Here is a 25,307-nt window from a genome sequence, read left to right as displayed (position 1 = left end):
TTTTATCGATTTTGATTACCGTCGGGTTGACTGTAGTGTCATCTCTGATTGTAATCGATTATTGATCAATCGTAAACAGGATATAATGGCGGGCAGGCTTAAACGATCGTACCTTGTAAGTGTATATTACATTTAATTAGTAGCTGACAGTGAAGCATAATATTAAATATGATTATCGTTACATCATAGATGTATTTAGCTTTCAATTAGAAGTGTTTTATTTACAGAGGAGATCTGTCCCCTTCCGAAAAGAAGTGTGGTCCAACATCCATTCTAGAAAAGGTACGTTTATTTGCCGATTTAGGTATATGATTTGTGATATGTTAGACGTAAATATGTAATTATAAGGTACAAATTAGGTAATCTTTTGAAAAATACAATACACCTCGGATCATTTCATAAGCTTAAAGCAAGTTCATGACAACATTTGCTTATTGCATGAACCACTACTGTCTAATTTTCATTTGTCAGAGTATTCTTCCGACGATCTTCGTTTCTGCAGTACCATCGTCAGTAACTCCAGCCAAGCGCCGGGTCAGACGTGAAGACGCTTAACTTAAATAACAAGGTTATTATGTATAATATGTTGCTTGTTCAAAGGAAAACTGGTGAGACAGCACAGGCGAATCAAGAGACCGCCTGAGGCGGCAAATTCAATGATGCTTGTTTTTTTGCACGAAATTAATTTCTGTTGATCTCTTGGTCATATTATGACCATTAATTCTCAGTAAACTGAACATCATTTGCATCAATGTAAATAAAACCATTAAAGAATTATAACACCAACAGCGGTTACCATTACAGTGTTCAAAATTTTGTGTCGTTAATTGTGACAAAGTTTTGAGAGAGATGAATTTTTATCGGAGGGGCGAGAGGGCGGGGATTCTCTGGTCTCGTTGGGCGTCGTTTAGGCATACACCGCCAATGCTTCAAGGGGCTGCTGGGGCCGCTAAAGATGGGTGTGGAGCAACAATGCAGTTCATAAGGATCGGCAAGGATGTCGATGTAGTATTATCAGTGTTGTTATGTAGGCTCAATTGGCTTGTAGGGTTTTTCCACGTTGTTAGACTAGTTTTGTTATTAAATGGGTTGTGTGTGTGTGTGGATCAACGCTGATAATGACATTACATCGACAATCTTACCAACCTTGCGAACTGAACAAATAATACTCAAATATCCACGGAGCAAATGGAATGCAGCAACCATAAATACTCTAAGGCAACTATATTTTAAATGAATGGATTACGACCATAATAGAAATAACATTAAGAAGTTTATTAATTTTAATACAAACTTCGTGGCCTGTAGTCCGCAAGCGAACTATATCGACGGAGCGACCGACGCTTGTCGACGAAATTAGTGCCAACTTTTGCGGATAGAGGATGTCGCGTGGTCAGCGCAACGGATCCCCACGGCCGTTAATCTTGGTTTTCTAGACCGGAGCCGCTATTTCCTTGAAATAGCTCTTCAATTATCCTCACAAGGCTGAGTGCACCCTGTTCCAGACCCATTACTTCTCAGAAAATCTGGTAGCGCCGGGAATCGAGCCCGGGACCTCTGGATCTGTAGCCAGGAACTCTGACCACTATACTACAGAGGCGGTCATGGAAGCTGAATTCATTTTAATTAGGAAATATCACGTTCACACTTTTGCATAGAATGCAACAATTGTAGCAAGTTAGACAACACCTTATGATAGCCGTATATGGCCGAAACATGTAGTAAGGAAGAAACGTGACTTTGCATTTAAGACGGAAATATATGTGTAAAAAATAACACTCATGAAATTTAAGATGCAAGGACATCTGTCAGTTTAGACTTCTGCAGCAGATTATTTTTAACTTATTTTACAACTCCGAAATGATAGTTACTTGAGCGGTCCTAGGGCTGAGTCGGTCGGTTAGGTAAATTGTTGCTGGTCCTCGCCAGCACAGTCAATCTTGTTTCCCAGTTTCATGGGACTCATCCATATTTTACTGTCTCACGATTCTGAGAGTACTGCCACTCTCACATATACCTGACCGGTTGGTTAGCTAAAATGCTCCTTGCCCTTGTTGGAGCAAAAATCTTGGTTTCGGGTCCCATGACCATATTTTTGTTCTTTGAAAGACTCTAATACCTGTTTTGAAATAGGGCCTCCTCTTTGATGATAGGAGGGGTCTGATTAATACTGGTCACTCTCCTCTACTGGAGTTGACTAAACTGCCCCCTCTTACTCACATGTGCATGCACACATACACACACACACATACACAACTAACTCACTCACTCTCACTAACTCCTGAGGTTCAGGTCCAGTAAATTGCTGCTGTTAAAACATGCTTCTCATAGAGTCAGTTTATTTAAATTCATCAAACCCCTTACTCTGGAAAACCATAGATTGCCTTTTGAAATTTTGCAGCTCAGAATGAATCATAAAATCATAAAATCTTATATTAAATCCATATTGTTTCAGTTTTATCCATACGGTTCAATTAGTTTTGCAGTTATTATGTTTCGTATCATTTAATGCTTCTGTGACATGTGAAAACACCCAGCATCATACAAATTTCGACATTCTCTGTCTTCAAAATCACAGAGTTGTAAGACAAAATATTCTGTACTTTTACTCATGTCATACAAACCTATAATTATGCCAAGTTCTATTTCAATAAAAATAATAAAAATTCATCTGCCACAGACTTCTGGCAAAATTTGCTGATTTTGCTTGAAATTACTGTTTTTTTTTTTAGTTTGTTATGTGTAACTAGAGCTAGGATTTTTATGTAAATACATATTTTATTTCTTACTATGTAGATGGTCAAAAAGTAATAATCTCCACAAATTACAGCATTAGCATTTCTGCAGTTTAATATTATTCTACATATTTATACATATTTTGGTATTTCCTACATATATCTTGAGATGTTACATAAAACTTCATATTTCATGATATTTTTCTCTACTTGCATTTTAAAATGGAAAGTGGCTACATATTTTTTGTGTGTATTTTGGTTAAATACCTTACTAATAGTCTTCTTCACCCTTCCAAAAGACTTTTTCCACAGTGATGGGGAAATCCAGAGGAAATATCTTTTTTGTAAAGCAGAGTGAACTACAACTCCCACGTAATTTTGCTCATTAGTGTCACCTGCGCATTGGGGATTTTTCTAAGAATTCGAATGGTGTTCCTTTGTATTGCAGTTAAAATCCCCTCCCTTCTCACGAAACGTATTTGTCCACTCCTAACAACCTGCATTCTTGTCCTGAAATTTTTTAAAGTGATTAATTTTTGTATGAGCAGTCAATTTTATTCTGTGTAGTTGATATCATTATGGCATTGGCATCTCTGGCATCAAAGTTGAGTTTGTGGGTAAATATAGACGGTTTGTTCACAACTGATTGTAATATGTCTAGCTTGCAACAAAAGTAGTTGGTGTTCCATGAAATCATTGTTGGAGCAAAATCTATGAAGCACACAACATACAAAAAACAAGCAACTGAGTTCTTCGAAGAAGCAAGGGCTCTTAACACATATAGCAATCTTAGACCTCAAGAAATGAATTCTTCAAGTATATGTACAATTGGTTGCTAACTGTGAATATCCCATGGTTTAAACGCCAAATTCCCGAATTTGATTCTTTTTGGAAAAGTACTGCAAGCAACGTATTCCAGAGCAGTCAACATATCAAAAACATTATCTGCCTATTTGCTATGAAGGAACCTTGGAAAAACATAAGATGTAATATAGGAGATGCCTTTATATGGGATGCTGTGGTTGAAACAAAAGATTCCATGGGTTGCTTCATTGTGAACTTTGTGGGTGGCAAGTTAGACACTGAAGTTCCTTTCAATGCACATTTCATTTGCTCCAAAGTTCTGCACCATACACATCATCCCACTGCTGCAAGATTCGTGAATGACAGACTTAAAGTGTGGTGGCCTACTGGAGTTCAAGAGGAGAAAGTACTAACTTTGTATTCAGATGCGGTGGCATATATGCTGAAAGCCGCAACCTAGTTGAAAGTGTTTTACCCTAATTTAATTCATTTTTCTTGCCTGGCTCATGGACTGCAACTTGTTGAGGAGGTTAGACCCAAGTGCCCCCCAAGTGAATAAATTAATTTTGATGACAAAAAGTGTTTCTAAGAGCCCCTCATCCAGTGCAATCCTAGAAATAGCACATGCCAGACACCCTCCCCTAGAACCAGTGCCTACAAGATGAGGAACCCAGCAAGAAGTAGTCAACTTCTACAGTGAACACTTTGAAACTGTGAAATCAATTGTAGCCAAGTTCTTATCCGAGTCTGATGTTTCAGTGCATGAATCCCAGAGTGCATTCAATTGCCTACATCTGAAGCAATTTTGGCTGGTTTCTGAAGAGTATATAATGTTTAGAAACCCAGGAACTTCCTCTGCATGAATTTATGGACACAATAAGAATGCAAGCGAAAAGCTTAGTGTTCTGAAAAGGGAGGCTGGTGAAAGTGTGTCCACCAAGTTGCAGGCGGTGTTAAAAAGAACCCCTGGATTTTCGACATTTACCAGTGTCTGTCAGGTACTTAATGGAGGTAATGCAGACCCCTCTGAAAATATTCCTCTTTAGAAAATTCCATTGTTAAATTATGCATCAGTGATATCTTATGATGAAGAAAATTCCTTTTCAGCCTATAAACACATTCTGTCAGATAAAAGACAATCAATGACCCCAGAAAACATGGAAAATATTCTGTGTACTGTGCATCAAAAATCCGTTATTGTTCTAAAATATTGCAAATAAAGGTAGCTTGCAAAACTAAATATTAATTTTATATAATGTTACATATTTTAATGAATCCACACATTTTACTACAAATTTCAGTGCTTTTTGTTACATAACTATGTAGCTATTTTGCATGATGATACTGCATAAAAATCCTAGCTTTATATATAACATTGCATAAACATATATTCATAGAACAATTTCTTTACAACTTACAAGTATGAATCAATGTTCTATAATCGGATGGTTAGTGTTCTTAGATTCCACTTCAACGATAATCTAAATAACTTTGTACAAAAATATTTTAACAAATTTCACATTAATAGGAATGTTAAGTGAAGTTTTTGTTTGGATGCCTTAAATAATGGCTATCTGACTGTTAAAATTTGGACTTGTGGATCAACAACCTTGTGTGAATGTGAACAAAACACCATTACACTAGAGCTGTTTGTTTGATCTTTAAGGTTTACAACCACTCAGAAAAGTGATGCTAGAAGAAGCAGTTAAGAAGATAGTGGGAAAGAGCTCTCATAGGATTGTGAAGTCAGCTAGACAAAGGTATCAAGAGTTCATGTATTTGCTCCCAAACTGTATGTCGTGAGTAGGCCATTGTTCCCTGTAAGTAAATTTCCACATCTCATTCCTTTTTAAGGTTTCAAACATGTTTTATTCTTTGGAATCCCCATTAGTAACATCTGTGTATCTGCCAATCCCAAGATTTTACTTAGACATCAATATTACAGACATTATTCCATCTATTCTTTTAGAAAAGCAGTAGGGGTAGAAATAATGTTACCTCTTTATTACATTTAGTAGGAACATTGTGTCATTGAAGACTGTCCCATCTTGGTTCCTCGTTGCACCCTATGATCAACAATACCAAAATGGCATCTTTGCAGACAAGTGACATAAGATCAAGTAGAGCCCCATTAAGTGCATAACACCGCCCATGTTCATTGTGAGGTGCAGAAGTTTTATGTTATGCTAAGTCTTTGAAAAGTATGCAACTTTTATGTATGAGTGAACTACAAATAATAACGTGGAGATTGCATAATATATTCGAATGTTATGATGATAAATAATTAACCATTTTAACTTCATGAATTAAGTGTATATAGTGACACATTATGTGGTAAGGGTATTTGATGATATTAAAGTAGTATATCTAATCTTGCAAGAATATTATGGAATATGTCCCCAAACAATCCAGAACTACAATTTATAAAGTACATTTAAATAACTTCTAATATTAGACACCAAAATTCAGACCGTTACAATAAGAAGCAAAGGAAAACCTAATGGATACAGAATTTTTTAGAAGTACTGAGGGAGAAACAAGAAGGGATAAAAGTAGAAATGAAATTTTAGAGTAGTTGGAATTCAGAAGTCGTTAGTAAAGTTAGAAGAGAAATATTTGTAATGGTATGGTCACATAGAAAGACTAAATATGCCAAGAAGGGGCACTGCATTTACAATTTAAAGGAAAGAGACCTATGAGGTGACCCACAATAAATTTGTATTATTTTACACTCTCTGAAGAATCCTGCCAACCACACTGGTCTAGGAATAACGCTCTAGACTTATATTTGGGAGATGTGCTCTTCTTCAGTCCCTCAAGAGAAATGCCAGGATAATATACTGATTTGGCCATGACTGGTTCATTTTCAGTTAATCATTCACTAATCATCCTGTCATCTCACCCTATACAGTCTCAATACTGATAGCATCATTAAATAACCAACCAGCCTGGAGAATTCTATCTTCTGGGAAGTGATGCCATAGGGTCCTTCTTTTCTGTTTCTACTTTAGGCAATAAAAACCACAAGTTAACCTTTAAGTGCCGAAGTGCCCCGTTTGTGCCAGTCATGAGTAAGGTCGTCATGGCCAAAGTACCCAGTTTTGGCCAGTCAGGCATTTAAACTCCGCTAGTGGAAGCGCGCGCACAGTCCTAAATATTTATTTTTAAATGTAGTAATTACCAGACCGACTTGAGTAAAACCCTAATAGAGGAATTAAAATAAAACCTTACTGAACAACAGCAAATAAAAATATACATATGAGTTATGCCAAAACTTATCCACAATCCAGTAATTTTGTTGCAGATTCTGCAGATAGGTATGTTAAAAATATAGTGTAAAATTCGATGTACATACCTTTTTTGTTGTTACCTTCTTGATGTATATATAGGTTCAAATGAAACTACAGTATTCGATTTCACTACGAACGCACACAAAAGACATCACGCTCTGTATCTCAGCCACGATGCAGCTGTCTGTTCATTCAAATAGAAGGGGCAATAAGCTTTTGCAGCCCTAACGGAACATCTTATCACTGAAGAGGGGACCCCTATAGCTTTCTCTTGAATAGCCATTCTTTCATTCTTCTGACCTTCAGTCAAGTATTCGAAAATCCGAAGGGTGTAAGCAGTGCTAGCAGAAGACCAAACGATTTTATTGCTTCCATTTGTTTTATGACACCAGAGACTGCTAAAATTTGTCAAGAGTTACAAACAGAAATGAATTTATAATGCAGAACAACTCTGTGAAGAACTGGGAAACCATTTTTGCAGTATGCATCAAAATTAAAACACAAAAAATTGAAAATAGAGTACAACACTTTGTATTAAAAATTTAAAATCTTCCGTTACAATATGCGACACTATGTTCTTTTCTGATATAAACAAAGTTATTTCCATCCATTTATCATAAAAATTGAGCTAGATGGAGCATTTTTAAACACAACGCTTAAAATTGATTAAGCGCCTAACAGGAACGGACATTTAAACGCAGCGTAGCAACGGGCATTTAAACGCACACAAGCAGCAGGCATTTAAATAAACTCCGGCCAGCTCAAGCTTACCATTATTTCGAAGTCCGGCGTTTAAAGGTTAAAGCACACTGTGGCTACTTTTGGAAATTCAGCATGATACATATTTCTTACATAAACAAACACTTTTTGTTCTTTTCCAGTCTCTCTCCAACTAACTTTTTAAAAGATGTGATAACATAGAAGGATTTCAGGGTTTAATCTTATGCACTTTCTTAATAAGATTTATAATTAATTCCATCTGGAGGAATCCTGGAAAATCATAGTGGATGGATGCTCATAAATTGCTGAAAAGCATATGTAGACTATGTATTTCTGACAGCATCCAAACCTGTGTCTGTGTTACAGTAACTACAGTATAGAGAATTCACTGTCTCCAGATAACCCTGTTCCAGATAAGATGTTTGAACAGAAACATTCTGAAAGTAGTGATCAGAGGTAAGTGTATCCAATGTGTGTTTCAGAAGACTGAGCTTGGGGTGATGGTGCTTACCTGTAAAACATGTGAGCCCACTATTAAATATTCCATAGTGTGCTAAATCACACTTTTGAACTGTCATATGTTCTATATCATGAAAATCACTGCTGCTCTCACATATTAAAATTCTTAAATATTTTTAAAATATTTCTTAAAAATAGCTTCATTTTAATTTTTTTAAAGATTTTGATTTCTTGCAGTCTCAAATTATTTTTTGCAAATTTCCTTATTCTGTTCATAATGTGGCATATAGACCAGCTGCTAGGCACTGATCATGAAATAAGCAGCTATTCAAAAGCTGTTGCTATGTAATGGCTCTGTAAATAACGGGTGTTGTTAGGCAATGGCCACAACAGATTTGTAACACGCAACAATGGAGTAACTGGGAAGTGGCGTTTTCTGCGTGATCCATGCAATACCTATATGATGCATTAATAGAATAACTTTTGGGAGAGGTGTTTTTGTGTGGTCCGTGCTGAGGTGTTATAAGCAGGACAAGTATAGAATGCAGTGTGTTATCCTGCGTGGAGGCAGGGTTAAATACCTTCACCATAGCCCTGCGAGTAGTAGGAGGTGGCAAAAAGGGAAGTCTTGAATCCGAGACAGTAAAATATGGTAATAAGTCCCAGGGGACTCGGAACTGAAAATTACTGTGCTGGCGAGGACCAGCAGCAATTGTAAACAACAGACCCATCATCTTGTCAGAGAGAGCGCATTACATCAACAAACCTGCAACTGCCTGACAATAATAAAAATCTGGTTGTAAGCCCCATATGGGTTCTTTATTCCAAGACAGACTGTCCGACTGACCCTCGGTCATAATATAAGACTCAGACTCAGTGCAGTGTGTTGTGAGATAGTCACTGGCCAGTAAGGACGTGAACATTGAAGCTGAGGAAGCTATGGTGTTTGAAGTCGTTACCAGGTGACAACAGGTGAAGATACAGCAGACTGAGAAGACTTTGTACATGCTATAGTAAACTGCAGAGTGTGTTGATTACCGTTAGCGCTAGAGTTATTTGTAGTTACGTTCTGGTGGTGGCAGAAGTTGGAGTGATTAATCGATTATTGGATTAATGATTGCATTGTGTATCTATACAGCCACACTACAATGATACAACAAATACTAGAATGTCTGCTGGCTGAAATAAATGCCATGAAAGCCAAAATAGGAGCTGAAAAATAAAAACCAATTGAGAAAAATGGAAGCCATGATAGAGACTAATAACGAAGAGTTTAAGATCTTTCAAGGTATTCTTCATCTCTTGGATGGATATCTACCAAATCAGGAAAACTGCCATTTAAAAAGAAATAATAATCAAGATGAATGCCAATTGGGAAAGGCCAATATGCTAATAAGAATGCCAGGCAAAAAGAGACAAACATTTGCCTGGAAGTAACGGAGACATCTGGAGAGAAAGGAGCCAACCCTAGTGGAGATGGTGTACATAGCAGTGCAACCTGAGAACTCTAACAAAGGTCACAGTAGAAACTATTGGAGCACTGGAGGACCAACTGTCATAACATAGGACTCAGTAGGAAGGTGGTGTGAGATGGCCAGCAGCCTGGGAGTTTGTTGGAGTGAGTTGTGAGGCAGACGCCGACCAGTCAGGACATGAACATCAAGCTGAGGAAGCTACGGCATAGGAAGCCGTTACTAGGTGGCAACCGATGAAGATACATGAAATTTAGACTTTGTACATGCTGTAGTGAACTGCAGAGTGAGTGAATTAAAGTTATTTCTGTAGTTATGTGTAGTTACATTCTGTAAGATTTCAATAAATCCAATTACCAATCCAGACCCTATCTATAGTCGCACATTCACGTGATAATAATGTAAGTATAGCTGAAGATGCATAATTATTCAACTGCTAATTTGCTTATTTTTTGTTTTTTTTCTTTAATTTACCCATAATCATGCAGAAAGGGGTCATGGGATTGAGCTATATGTACTTAAAGGGCTGTTTCCAGAATACTTCATACTTGGCATAAGAAGCGGCGAGGAAAGAGTGTGATAGAATTCCCAGGTTCCTGTACAGAACCTGAAGTATCTAATGCCAAGAAGATCCCTGATAAGAGGAAGATATCATCCGAAAACCTTGGGATGGAATACATGGAATATGCAGTGACTGTCACATCGTACTGGGATGAGGAATTTATGCAGAAATTCAGCACTAAGAGTAAGTCGCTACGAGTACATCTGGTACTGTCAGTGAAAGAACTCATCCAAATGCTGTTTACATCAGTTGCTGGTAATGATATCTGGTTCTCAGCCAACTTTTGCATATTATTTCAGTTGAATATTCAGTTACATATGTAAGAATTAATTTCATATTTTCCTTTCTTTAGATGTTTCAGTGGAGTGACAAAGCCACTTCCAAATGTAAAATATGTGTTAAAAGCTCAGTCAAACAACAGCTTTTATTTGAAATAATGTGAAAGGTTACATGTTTCAACTTCAGCCTTATGTCATCATCAGACCTCTTCAATAGAATATGCAGTTTTACATGTTATTCCTGTCTACATATTTCTCAGAAAGGTCTAATAATAATGTTAGACTGATGCTCAAACATCTGACCTTTTTAATTATTACAAAGAATTATGTTTGACTAAACTTTTAACAAATAATTTATACCTATGTAAGGCAATGGAATGCTGCCATTTAAATGGGGAAAAAAAATATATATATATATACTTCCACTTATTCTTTTTCTTTTATAAAATGCATACTAACTAACTAGACTAACAACCAATTCTGGTAACAGTTAAATTATTCAGCACCCTTAATACCTAAGTCTTCTATCTGACTTGGCTGTGGGCCAGTTCTGTAAACCTTGCACCCTCAAACCCTATTTCCAGAAGAGCCACATTTTTGTTATCCTCCCATTTCCTTCTTAGTATTCCAGGAGGTCATCTTCCAAAATGTTTCCCCAGGAAAGTTCTGTATGAATATCTTGTCTGCCTCATTCCTGCTACATGATTAGCCCGTTGTAGCCCCACATATTTCACAACTGTAACCATGATAGGTGTCCTGTGTAACTCACAAAGTTCCTTGTTATATATATATATATTTGTTCTACTGTGGTTGTGCATCCTTGAGGGTGATGCCAACAACGGTTAGTTCGGTAGGTGAATGGAGTTACCTCAGGCATGTCTGCACCTCAGCTCAAGACACAGGGGCTGGCTATATACATTATTATTGTTTCACACTACGTAGGTCAGTCAAAAAGTTCCTGGAATTCCCCTGCAGATGGAGAACGAGCAATAAGATAGCACACACACTGTTGTGGTGGGAAGTTCAGAATGTCTGCTCGCAGGCACAACAGGTCTGGACAGGTTTCAGTGTACAGTGTCGTTACTGTTGGTCATTCGGCGCAATGTCGCAGTTCGAACAGCATGTGAACATCAAGTTCATGTGCAAATTGGGAAAATCTGCTTCAGAGACGCTATTGGCCCTGCAGCAAGTTTACGGTGATACTGTACTAAAGAAATCCGCAGTTTACAACCGGTTTTCCCAGTTTAAGAATGGGCAGGAGACGTTAGGGGATGACCAGCGCAGCAGGAGACCTTCGACATCCAGAACCGAAGAAATGATTGGAAATTACGACAATTGATTCGATGTGATTGAAGAATGACCATTGCGGAGTTGAAGCAAGAAGTTGGTACTGTTACTGGCCATTTCTACATGCAAGTTTTGCAGAGGTTGCACGATGTGGTTCAGAGGAAACAGCGCGACAAGTGGCAGGGACAGCGGTTTCTGCATCAAGATAACACACCGAACCACACATTGCTTGTTGTGCAGCAATTCCTCGCCGAGAAAAACATTCCTGTCATCACTCAACCACCGTACTCTCCGGATCTCGCTCTGAGTGACTTTTGGCTGTTCCCTACTCTGAAAATGGGCCTCAAGGGGACACATTTCACAACCATGGAGGACATCAAATTGAATGTGACAGCTGAGCTCCAGAAGATTCCAAAAGAAGCCTTCCTCCACTGCTTCTAGCAATGGCAGGATCAACGGAGGAAGTGTGTGTGCGTACAAGGTTCCTACTTTGAAGGTGATGAGGTAAGCGTTGCTGTATGTCCTACCATTAGAGTGCTGTACCACCATTCTGGGAACTTTTTGACTGACCCTCGTATTTACATTTTTTATCCTACAGTATGGTACAAATGGCTCTTATCCTCATCACTATTTAAGCTAATTCAGAATTCCTAAACTGATCACACTCTGCTATTATTCTATATGGAGTGCATCCACTTCCTTAGTGTGGCAGAAATGACTGCTATGAAGAGTAGAGCTCCAGTGTGTTCCATTGCTGCAGGATACTGGCTGAAGGGTCTCTGCCAATGTGCCTGTCTTAACTAGTACAGCTTTTGCTATTAACTGATTTACTTGCTCATTATGTGAACCACTGGCTAGTATTGACACTGGCCACATATCTAATTTGTGTGGAATCTGTGTGACATGCTTCACCTAGCCTAGGGATTTATTGACTCTGACAAGCTACCTCAGCATTTCACAGTGACCTAATTATTACAGCTGCAGTGACTGGGTATTGTGTCATTCCTACTCTGACACTCAACCACGGCTTCCCATATTTTAGGCAAGTCTGTCCTATATTATTACTATTTCTTCCTCACTGCAACAGTGCTATAAGTGGGCTTTGGGCCCCAGGGTTTTAATTCTCCATTATAGCCTTCAGGTCATATCAATAATATCCTAAACTGCTCACTTATTTTTCCTTCAATTTTAGTTTTACCTTCTTTTCTTACTAATCTTTCTTTGATCCTTCCACCTGCTATGTTTTCTCCTGTTCACAACTCTTTTGGTAATCTTCTACCTGACAATCCCACTATATATCCAACCACTTAAATTATATAAACCCACTTCTAGCAAATTAGCCACACCTTGTAGATCCATTTTGGCAAACCCACATTACCTGGATCTATTTTCAGCAAACCCACACCTTACAAATCACATTCTAGCAAATGAACCGTAATCTACTTATTCATTTTAGCTAATACACACTGTGTAGATCAAGTCCTAGTAAAAACACACCAACCATGTTATGTATGCATATACTCTACAGGATCTCAGTTTATCTCTCAATGGCACACAGTGTTTCATTTTCACTTTATTTCTGATGGTAGAGTAGTGGTGGTGGTGGTGGTGGTGGTGCTGCTGCTGCTGATGATGATTATGATGGTGGTGGTCAACAGCCTGTCATGGGAAGGGTATTCAAGAAAATCCACAGTAAAGCACTTTTTAATCAGAATAAAATAATAAGCTGCACTGATCAGTTCCTTAATGAATTGGTGGACACAGCATTGTTACCATGGTGACATTGGCACACTGCATCTTACAGTCCTGATATAAATCTTATGCTTCTGATAATTAAATTTTATTTCTTTGCATTAACCCTTTCAGAATAAACACACAGTTGTGTTACTGGACATTGTTTATCTCTGGGCACATCATAAAACCGAAGTATCTGACTACCATTCTTCATGAAAATGTAGGTTTTTGTCTACTTAGGAGTTATTTAATCCTTCTGAGCTTGATTCTGAGTACAGTTTATTGTAGTTGAGAAGTGCTGTGGTACACATGGTGGCAAACTTATCCTTGACTTAAACTCGAAACATATGACATAGTTAAACTTTAACGTCCAAAGTGCCCCGACTGGCCAGTGATGAGTATGGTCGTCGTGGCCAAAGTACCCTGTTTTGGCCAGTCAGGCATTTAAACTCCACTAGTGGAAGCGCGCGCACACGCCGCTAGTAGAAGCACATGCACAGTCCTAAATATTTATTTATAAATGTAGTAATTACCAGACAGACTTGAGTAAAACCATAATAGAGGGATTAAAATGATACCTAAGTGAACAATATAGGTATGAGTTATGTCCAAACTCATCCACGAGCCAGTACTTTTATTGCAGATTCTGCAGATTAATGTGTTAAAAATATACAGTAAAATTCGATGTACATACCTTTTTTGTTGTTATCTGTTTGATNTCTGCAGATTAATGCGTTAAAAATATACAGTAAAATTCGATGTACATACCTTTTTTGTTATTATCTGTTATATATATATATATATATATATAGGCTGAAATAAAACTACAGTATTCAATTTCACTATGAACGCACAGAAAACAGATCGCACTCTGTATCTCAGCCATGATGCAACTCTCTGTTCACAACCCTAGAAAGGGCAATAATCTTTACAGCTATAATGGACGGTCTTAGCGCTGAAGAAGGGGCCCCTCTAGCTTTCTCTTGAATAGCCATTCTTTCATTCTTCTGTCCTTTAGTCAAAAGATTTGAAAATCTGAAGGGTGTAAGCAGTGCTAGCAGAAGACAAATGACTTTATTGCTTCCATCTGTTTTATGACACCAGGGACTGCTAAATTGTGTCAAGTGTTACAAACAGAAATGAATTTATAGTGCAGAACAATTCTGTCATGCTGTATGCATCAAAATTAAAAGAAAAAAAAATTGAAAATAGGGTGTAACTCTTTGTATAAAAGTTTTCAAATCTTCCATTATAATATGCAACACTATGTTCTTTGCTGATACAAACAAAGTTAATTCCATCCATTTATCATAAAAATTGAGTTAGATACAGCATTTTTAAACACAAAGCTTAAATTGTTTAAATTCCCTAACAGGAATGGGCATTTAAACGCAGAGTGGCAACAGGAATTTAAATGCGCACCAGCAGCAGGCATTTAAATGAAATCCGGCCAGCTCAAGCTTACGACTATTTCAGAAGTTCGGTGTTTAAAGGTTAAGGATATCTTGCTTAAGTGGCAGCACCAATCAAAGCCTGGGTACTTTTAGAAACTCTGAACAAAATACATGTTAACTTGCTCCAGCTATTGTCAAGCTCAGAAAATCATGATATTCATTTTAAAGGTAACTCTTTGGCTGATCACTGTGCTCACAGAAGGAGGCTTATGGGGGGTTAATGTTCATTTCTACTATAAGAATGCACAAGGTGGAGATGAAAAATGGGAAGAAAACAAGAAATGAATTTTATGTCTTCTCCATATTTGTACTGCTTTGAAAACTGGCATTCCTTTAACAATTGTTTGGGTCTGGAAGGACTACAGGAGCATAAAAGTACTTCACAACCCTGCTTCATAAAGTGTATACCCTTCAGCCACTCATTTGTTTGTGTTGCAGACTACTTGCTGGAAATACAGTGCCAGCTGCAGGACATCTACTGCAAAAGGTGTGTATCTTCCATTCTTTTACTGTCAGGCTTATAATCGTAATGAAGTAGCAGTTTGCTAATGTGAGGGACCCTTCACAGAACAAAAACGTCATTCCACTCTTTATTATAGTTCACAACTATGACAACAGGCACTGCTGATATTGTTAGAGTACTGTCATAATTGACAGTTATATAATCCCATATCTTTCACCATCAATGCCACTATAATTTATTAACTTTGTTCCACTACATGTTTCGACCCTTATAGGGTCATCCTCAGGTGCTGTGATTTACACATTTTCATTATTAAATTGTAAAGAGTGTTTTCATATTTACATACATACGCTTAAAATGATGGGATGGTATGGATTGGATTGATCTGGCTCAGAATAGGGACCAGTGGAAGGCTCTTGTGAACACAGTAATGAACCTTCGGGTTTCATAAAATGCTGGGAAATTCTTGAGTAGCTGCAGATTTAGCTTCTCCTCAAGAAGGGCTCAGCTCCATAAGTAAGTAAGGCTTAAAATGTCTACTTTCTATGTACATCTATATTCTAACTGCTAGATGTTGATTTAAATACAAGTTATATATAAATTAAAAATTTATTTTACTAATTTAAAAGTGTCATATTGTTTATTCAGCTTAGTGTCTCTTGCTGTAGTAGACCACCCATCTTTTCATCTGATTTTTCTATTATTGGCTAGATTCTTTTGTCTAAACTGTTTCTTGAGCACGAATTTATCTCCTTTCTTATTACCAGGATGTCAATCTATAATAATTTATGTGTATTTATAATAATATTATACTATAACTTATGATAGGAAGACAACAAAATATGTTACAGTTACCATATATGCAGTAGCGTAGTGGTTGAGGCACTATGCTACAAGCCGGAAGGTTGCGGGTTCAGGTCCCGTTGAGATTATTGAATTTTTTCAATTGACCTAGTCCTTCCAGCCGCACTATGGCCCTGGGGTTCCCTCAGCCTCTAGCAGAAATGAGCACCAGAAATTAATTAAATAATTTTCCTGGGGAGTAAAGCACAGCCAGCGCATAAGGCTGACAATCTTACCACCATCTTTGAGCCGACTGTCTAGATAATGTGGGACCCTCAATGTCTCACAACCCTATGGGCCTTTCAATCATTAATTCATTTCCTTTATTTTCCATATATCCATACAGGCAAAAATCCTAGGATGTGGAAATAGTCCTTCACGGCCTGGTACAGGGATGGCTTTACTTTTTACTTTACTTTATGATGGGCACTTGTAACCCAATATATGACATCTTAATAAAGGCAAATCCAAACATTCACAACCCAGCCCATTCCAGAACTCTCTACCAGCCCCCACACCACTCCACCCCCCTAAATACTTCCACACTCCTATGCCCTTACTCCTACACTCGCCCCATATCCTGTGACAAGAAGATAGAAACTTTAAAATGTGATAAGTAGTAGTAGTACAGAACACGCAGCAAAGCATACCACATAAACTAGACAACACAACAACAGTAACAGTAAGTAATTATGGAAATACTGTAATAATAAATTAGTTCTTGGAAAACCAATTGTAAGTTATGTATGATATTATTACTAATACACATAAATTATTAGAGAACGACATTCTGGTTATTAGAAAAAAAGACAAATTAGTGCTCAAGAAACAGTTAACACAAACGNGCCGCACTATGGCCCTGGGGTTCCCTCAGCCTCTAGCAGAAATGAGCACCAGGAATTAATTAAATAATTTTCCTGGGGAGTAAAGCACAGCCAGCGCATAAGGCTGACAATCTTACCACCATCTTTGAGCCGACTGTCTAGAAAATTTGGAACTTTAATAGTGGCAACACTGCTGTAGAGACTCCATGCAATGGAACCAAATAATGTCACTTATACCACACGTTAGTTACATACCTACCTTACCTCTGAGCAAATGGACTCTCCTTTCCCACATCACGTGCATGCGCAGTGACGAGAAGAACATAGCCTCGTGTTAACTGGGGGTCTAATGAAGTGTTGTCACAATGTTTTCGAAACAGGAACAGTTGAGTTGGATAAAAATTGAATGTGCCAGAGGCCATACAGCATGACAATGTCATCAAGGTCTTCAAGAGGCTTGTGGGGAATCTGCATTGGCTTACAGAACAGTGGCAAGGTGGAACCACCACAAAAATCAAAAGGTCGTCAGAAACCCAGCAATGTGAAAGTTATGGTGATTCTCATGTATGACTGTGATGGTGATATCCTAACGCATAACGTTCCCCAACAGCAGATTGTCAATGCACAGTATTACTGTTCATTTCTGGAACACAACCTGTGACCAAGTTTGAGAAAGAAGCGGCGACACTTTCTGCAGAACACACCCCTCATTTTTCAGGACAATGCTTGGCCACATGCAGCGCAAGCTGTGGCTGATTTGTTTGATCGATGGGGCTGGGAAGTGCTGTACCATCCACCATACTCCCTGGACTTAAGCCCTTATGACTTCGACTTGATTCCTAAGATGAAGGAACCACTTCATGACATTCACTTCAGAACTGTTCCAGAGATTCTTCAGGCAGCAGACCTCTCCATTCAAACTATCAACACAACAGGCGCTGCTAAAGGTATCCTACGACTTCCACATCGCTGGCAACGGGGTGTACACAATGCTGGTGACCACATTGAAGGACAGTAAAACTTCAAAACATGCATCTATTTTGTATCAGTTGTAAATAAATAGGTACCACTATTAAAGTCCCAACCCTCGTATATAACTTATTTCAATCAACGTCTAGCAGTTAGAATATAAATGTACATAGAAAGTAGTCATTTTAAGTCTGTGTATGTAAATATGAATACAAGTTTTACAGTTAAATAATGAAAATGTGTTACATAACATTACATTACATTGTATTGCATTCCAAGAATCCAAAGTTAGTCTAAATGACTGTAGGATGTGGAATATGTCATATAAATACAAAGATATATGTACAGTACCAATGGAGTTCTCACAAAAGAGAAACTAAGAATATACAGTGACTACACATAAGTCTATTTAATGATACATAAGTTATTTTCTAGACAACAGGTATTCATCAACAGAGTAGAATGAATGTGTATTTAAGTATCGTTTCAGTGCTATTTTAAATCATGCTTTTGCATTCATAAGATTTTTGAGATCAGATGTCAGGTTATTAAAAATTTAATCCCAGCATAATATGTGCTTTTCTGAAAGCATGAGAGGTTAACAATTGGTCTATGAAGACAGTATTTGTGTCTTGAGTTAACACTGTGTACATCCGCATTATTCTGCAAATGTTCTTTGTTATTTGTAATGAAGTTTATTAATGAATATATATATTCACAAGGAAAAGTTAAGATCTGTATTCTCTTCAATAGATCTCTACAGGAATTACGGGAAATTATTCCATACTTCATTAAAAAGTGAAAGTAAGCAAAGTAGATTGATTTTAGAATGTCAATGTTACTGATATGTAACATGAATCTAACTGCATAACATGCTTTACTTATCTTTGGAATCAACTGATTGATATGGTTTTTCCAGTTTAAATGATTATCAATTTGCAAGCCAAGGAATTTTGTGTTTACTCCCTCTTCTATATATCTATCATTATATCCAATGTTTAATGGATATTGTGGTGAGCTTTTGCTATAAATTTTATTACATTTGTTTTTTCTAGGTTCAGGGACAGCTTATTTGCAGAAAACCATTTACTCATTTGCAAAAGAACCTTGCTTGATAACATGCAGAAATCATCTAAATTTATACCAGAAACTATAACACTAGTGTCATCTGCAAATATTATAGGTATTTATGAGGTCCTTAGTGTAGGAGGTAGGTCGTTTATATAAATTAAGAAAAACAAAGGCCCCAAAATTGACCCCTGTGGAACTCCATGTTTTATTATTCCCCAGTTAAAGTAGGTACTTTGGATAGAATTTGATGATTTTATTTCAGTCTATTAGGTAGGATCTGAACGAACTTAACGTTGCTCCTTGAATGCCAAAAAAATGTAATTTAGTTAATAAAATTTCATGATTTACACAGTCAAAAGCTTTTGCCAAGTCACAGAATATTCCACCAACGTGCATTTTTTTATTAATAGATTTCAACACACTGTCTGTTAGCTTAGAGGGTGCATTTTCAATGGAAATTCCCTTCCTAAAGCCCAACTGTTCTGGGACTAGTATATTGTTACTCTGAAAATAATGGCTTAACCCAGTGGTTCTCAAACTGTGGGGCGCGACCACCAAGGGGCGGGGGCGAAAGGCTTGAAAAGGGGGCACAGCATACTTTCCTATAGAAAAAAATTAAAACTGCCCTAAATCAATTAGAAAAGTAACAAAAAATAAAAATACATATAGAAAAACTTTGATGAGTACAGGCTTTAATTATCATGAATTTTAAAATAACTAATAATTATTCTCTTTACCGGCAATTATAAAACGCGTATGCCAGAGACAGCGTTGATAGTTCGGCAGCAGCCGCATCCTCTGAAATCCTCTGAAGTCTAGACTTTTTAAAATGCTGTGTGAGGAAATGGGTGCCGAACACACTGCTCTCTTGTTTTTTAGTGATGCTCGATGGCTTGCAAGAGGCAAGGTATTAAAGAGAATTTAAGCTGAGGCATGAGGTGTTCTGTTTTTTAAATGGGGAAAATCACTCACTGGCAGACAGTTTCAGCAACAAGGATTTTTTATTGAAAATGGCTTACCTCACAGATATATTTGAGAAACTAAATATCCTCAGTACTTCACTTCAAGGGAATGAGGCAACTGTACTTTCTTGGAATGACAAAGTGAAGGCATTCATGAGAAAATTAGAGCTCTGGAGAAACAGTATGGAAAGTGACACGCTAGACATGTTCCCTACTCTAGTGTCAATGGTACAAGACACTGATAATCCAGTGCTTCCAATGGACATAAAAAAGCTGCCTACTTGATCATCTCATAATGTTGAAAGTTCATTTTGAAAAATACTTTTGCAGTGATTTTGATAAATTTAATTGGATTAAAAATCCATTCAAAAATGCTCCTGGGCCATCATCTCTGAAGGTAAATGAGCAAGAACTACTCATCGGTCTCACTAGTGATACTTCATTAAAAAGTAAATTTAAGAAATTGTCTTTGTTGGAGTTCTGGATACATATTGGCAAGGAATTCCCAACTTTGAGCCAAAAAGCATTGAAGATCCTGATGCCTTTCGCAACAACTTACTTATGCGAGACAGGCTTTTCTGCTTTGGCAGCTATAAAGTCAAAGTATCATTCAAGGCTAAATATTGCTAAAGAAGTTAAGAGTGGCCATTTCCGATATTACACCACATTCTGATAAACTTTGTTCTCAAAAGCAGGCCCATCCATCACACTGAACTTTGACATTTAAATGTTTGATTTTTTTTGCAGAAAAAATTAAATACTTGTTAGTTAAATATCATTTCATTTCAATATATATTTTGGTTAATTGCAAGTGTTAAAACTACATTTTTATTGTAGGCCTAATATTGTGATACTTTAATTTTGAGTAATAAAACTGCTAAATAGTATGTAGAAAAACACAAAATAAACTGAATAAAACGTCAAACATACCATGACTTCTATTTTGATAAAAAAAAAACAGGCTGGGGGCCTGAGAGTATTTTCTCTTGTCAGGGGGCTCAGAGGTAAGATGTTTGAGAACCATTGGCTTAACCTATTGTGCATAACTTTTTCAAGAACTTTAGAGAAAGTAGTTAGCAGTGAAATTGGTCTGTAGTTTGACATACTAGTCTTGTCCCCTTTTTTATAGTGGTCTTACTACTGAAATATTAAGAGGAGCAGGAAAGATTCCTGTGGATACTGAGTGATTACAGATGTGAGTTAATGGGCTACTGATCAGAGATGCACAAATTTTTAAAATTTTACTTGTTATTGCATCATAACCTGAAGAGTTTTTTGTTTTGAGGGAATGTATTATACTTTTTATTCTAGTTTCAGTGGTTGGAATGGTTTTAATACCAGGGAATTTTCTAGGAAATACCTCTCTTAAAAATGAAATTACATTATCTCCCACTTCTTGATGCAAATTTATATTTTCTGTAATTGTTAGAAAAAAGTATTGAAGGCATCTACAATTTCTCCTGGGTCCTCAACTTTTTCATCATTTATAAGGAGAGATGGTATCTGTTCAGTCAGATGTGATTTTCCTGTTTCATGTTTTACTATATTCCAGGTTGATTTTATCTGATTATTCGTGTAAATCACAACACCTGAGGATGACTATATAAGGGTCAAAACATGCAGTGGAACAAAGTTAACAAATTATAGTTGAGTTGACGTTGAAATTTGTATTATTAGTTATACTCATGCAAGAGGATGCAAACATTAAAAAGCACATATTTTTGTTGTTACATCCTTTAAATGGGGAATAATTTATAATGATTTAAGTAAATTTTGTATGTATTTTAAGAAAGAAATTTATAACTATTCAAATTTGGAACATTTATTTTGTATGTGTCGCATGCAACTTTAAGTAATCCAGAGACTTTTGAAAGGCTGTCAGGTCTGTAAAAAATGTCCTTCCTTTCTTGCTTTCTTGACTACTGTTTGCTGCAGAAAGCTGTTTGCAAGTCTTGGGAGAGAGAGGCTATTGGAGATGAATATGGAGGCCCCTCTAGTGCAACTTGACAAGCCATTGTCAGGTAAGCCACACTTAGCTGATCATTATAGTGAATTTGGAGGAAATACTTTGTCAACTGGACTGAACTGGTTAAGAGCAGTCCCAGTGGTAGTCAGCAGTTTCAAATGTTTGTGTTCTGTTATCGGAGATTTAATTAATCTGGCAGTTAGTTTCTCTAAGTCATACACCATATAGATAGCACAATGCTCTGTTAATAAAACCAACATGGAGGATCACAAAACAAAACAATTTAAGGAAATCCCTTTATGTTATGAATATGTCTGGGAACACTGGCCACATGCTATGCATTTACACCAGACAGGAAATTTATGAGTGGTTTGAAATTAGTGATGTACGTATAATACATAATTCCAATAATTTTAGCAAGTTGAAACAGACATGCTACCATTTGAGGAGCACAACAATGTACAAAGCATGACAGTTTGTCCATTCTGTCTATATAACCTGTAATAACGAACTTCACTTGTAATTTACACAATGAATTCCTCTATAAGAAATATTCTTATAAAGAATATATGGACATACCCTTACTACATAGTGATTGACAACACACAAATGAAAAATATGCAGTATACAGAGTACTGTAACAGCATTCATGTGAAAATCAATAATAATAAATTAAGGTAAAAAAAGTAAAACTATCCCTGTAACAGGCTGTAAAGGCCCTTAAGGTTGTGAGACATTGAGGCTCCCACATTTTCTCTAGACAATCAGCTCACAGATGGCAGTACAATTGTCAGCCTTATGCGCCAGCCGCCTTTTACCTGCCAGGAAGATTCCTGGTACTCATTTCTGTTAGAGGCTGAGTCGAACACAGGGTCACAGTGCAGCTGTAAGGAATAGGGAAATTGAAAAAAAATCCACCTCATTGGGACTCGAACCCATGGCCTTTCAGCTTGTGGCAAAATGCCTCAACCAACTACACTACAATGTGGCCCAATTATAATTATAATATAATTAATTCATTTTGTTTCAGTTTTATTGTATTTCACTCTTAATTGACTGTGTTTTATTACTTCAAATAATCTATATAGTTCACAAGGTGGATCCCCATTGAGTAATTTACATTATAGGAAACTAGTTCTTCTAATGCTATGCAGATTTAGTGGATACCGCAGATATGAAATATATTTCATCCACCTGATGGTGACTGACTCTAGGTCAACATATAGTGGCACAACAGTATATCATAACAGTACGTACTGATTGTGTGACAGCTATTGCAGTTAGTAATTAAATATAAACAAGATGAACAAATGCAAAAATAAAAACTGTATGTTTCAGCTGAGCGGACACAGACATCTTGGTTGCCTGCAGTAAGTGACAGCTCCTCTCTGACTTTCTCACCCCCAATCCCACTGCCCACCCCAATTTTAGATCCACTACAGTATCTCAGGAAGGTTTTTCCCAAAGTTGAAGCTGAAAACCCACATCAGCTTCGAAAGGAAAATATTCCCCCTGCAAAGCATTTGGATGTTGGTCCTAGACAGCAGGCACATGACAACTTCCAGCAGCATGGCCAAGACCGTAGAACATCAGCTTCCCTTGAGCTTCATTCTACACTCCCTTTGTTGCCTGAACATACACTGAAACATGGCACTATTGATCCCAGTGCATCAGACGAGATGTACAGGGTGGGTACTCTCATTTCCTTCACACAGCTACTATTAGTTCATTAACTTCAGGCCATAGGGAATGCAGATTGTTCTAATTTTAGATTTTCAATAGACATTGACAAATTTGGCTCACAGCACGTCATTCACTCAAGTTAAATTATAATTTGAAATTATTAGTTCACAGATTTTTTCAGAATTTTGATTCCTGCATTTCATTTTTATTGCCATTGCTACTGAAGGTAGATCTGTATTGTTAGCACACATTTTGTAATCATAAATGAAAAGTCCAGTCAGCATAAATCTGACGACACTTTGTCTACATAACCAAGATCGCATATGTAATGTGTATGTATGTACTGACAGAAGCATTCTTGTGTGCAGACTTTCACTTTCATGCCTACTCATCACAGGGATAATGTTATGGGCATAGAGTTGATATGATTATATGACGGATTGTGTTGCAGGTTGTGAGTCTGTATGTCCCATGCAAATTCTCACTCTCCATGGACACAGCTGATGTGAACTTCAAGTACTATCCCCACACATTCTGAAAAGTACATATGTTGGCTGGATGGAGGTTGTGATCCATGCAAAGATATACATAATGTACTTGTGCAGCAGCTATTAGTTACATGAATGCACTGTATATATAGACATATGGCAGTCACTTTACTATTGGTGATGAAGAAGCTCAAAGTGTAATTACAATGAATTCGATTTGTTTCATTTTTTGGTCCGTCACACTAACAGTTACAATTATAAAAGACAAGTCCGTCCAGTGTGACTATTTCAGTTTTCTCACTTTATGAAATAGTCACACTGGACGGACTTGTCTTTTATAATTGTACAATGAATTCATTTATATTATCTTCTGCAATACCTTTCTATCAATTTGCAACATTATGCAGAAATCAACAGTGGCCGTTCTTACTCCCAGTATCAGGAAAACATGGGCAGTGTTTTGAATTTGGTATTAACTGTAAAATTACTTTGAACTTTTGCAGAGACATAAACAGGGAGAAGTGTAATATTAAAATTTTGAAGATGTGGTCTTTACTGTTGACAATGTAATTTGTGATGGAATCTTAATCATAGCAAATTTTCAGTTTAAGTTAGCCCCTGTAGCAGTATCATTACTTGTAAGAAATTAGGCAGCATGGTCTGATAGGCCATTAAATCTTGTACTATCCACAAATATATTATCAGCTGCTGTAGTTAAATCACTTGGAATGTGACAGATTTTATTTAACAAGCAGAGTTTATCTGGTTTTCTGTTTTCATTGAGATAGTCAATATGTACTTATGAACTCAGTTTTGAGTTGTACAGATATGTGGAATACCGTCTAGTCTGTGATTACGTGATTAAGCAACTGTGACAGAGCTTTGTACAATCTTGATATAATTAAATTAAATGCTTTATTTTCTGGTTGAACTGCATAAATTTTGCACTTTACAGTGATGAGGAATGACAGTTTTGTTGAAAGAGTGATCTTTCTTGACACACACCTTCCCTGTAGATTTTTCACTGAAAAATGTAACCTAATAAGTAACCAGCTACTGTGAGACGCAGAAGTTCCTGTTTCACCATGTGATGTGATGTGGCAACTGAGCGTGAGAAACTAGTAGTGATAATGGAATCACATTAATAAATTTTGATGTATCAGAAATCTGTCAAGAACGTTGTTCTCTGTCACAACTTTCATATTTATCACTTGACTTTACAGGAAGAGACACAAAAATTTTT

General features: G+C 37.0%; 1 protein-coding gene across 1 annotated transcript; it reads left to right on the top strand.

Moving 5' to 3' along the window:
- Positions 1-96: 96 nt before the first annotated feature.
- On the top strand, positions 97-24,331 carry LOC111862151. The gene is made up of 9 exons (XM_023847331.2): positions 97-115; positions 228-282; positions 5,206-5,299; positions 7,916-8,005; positions 10,017-10,225; positions 15,234-15,282; positions 21,863-21,948; positions 23,232-23,581; positions 24,028-24,331. Exons 3-9 carry the CDS (start codon positions 5,229-5,231, stop codon positions 24,112-24,114), a joined length of 942 nt encoding a protein of 313 aa, XP_023703099.1. The 5' UTR covers positions 97-115; positions 228-282; positions 5,206-5,228; the 3' UTR covers positions 24,115-24,331.
- The last annotated feature ends 976 nt before the right edge of the window (positions 24,332-25,307 follow it).

This window comes from Cryptotermes secundus, unplaced genomic scaffold (genome assembly GCF_002891405.2).
Source record: "Cryptotermes secundus unplaced genomic scaffold, Csec_1.0 scaffold799, whole genome shotgun sequence".
In the NCBI taxonomy this organism is placed as follows: domain Eukaryota; kingdom Metazoa; phylum Arthropoda; class Insecta; order Blattodea; family Kalotermitidae; genus Cryptotermes; species Cryptotermes secundus.
Note: the sequence above shows the minus strand (reverse complement) of the source record. Positions and strands in the feature narration are given on the sequence as shown.

Coding starts and splice junctions, on each gene's coding strand:
- LOC111862151 (XM_023847331.2), top strand. CDS start 5,229: ATGCTAGAAGAAGCAGTTAAGAAGATAGTGGGAAAGAGCTCTCATAGG. Junction 10,226..15,233: donor GCAGAAATTCAGCACTAAGA/GTAAGTCGCTAC, acceptor TTTGTGTTGCAG/ACTACTTGCTGGAAATACAG. Junction 21,949..23,231: donor ACTTGACAAGCCATTGTCAG/GTAAGCCACACT, acceptor TGTATGTTTCAG/CTGAGCGGACACAGACATCT.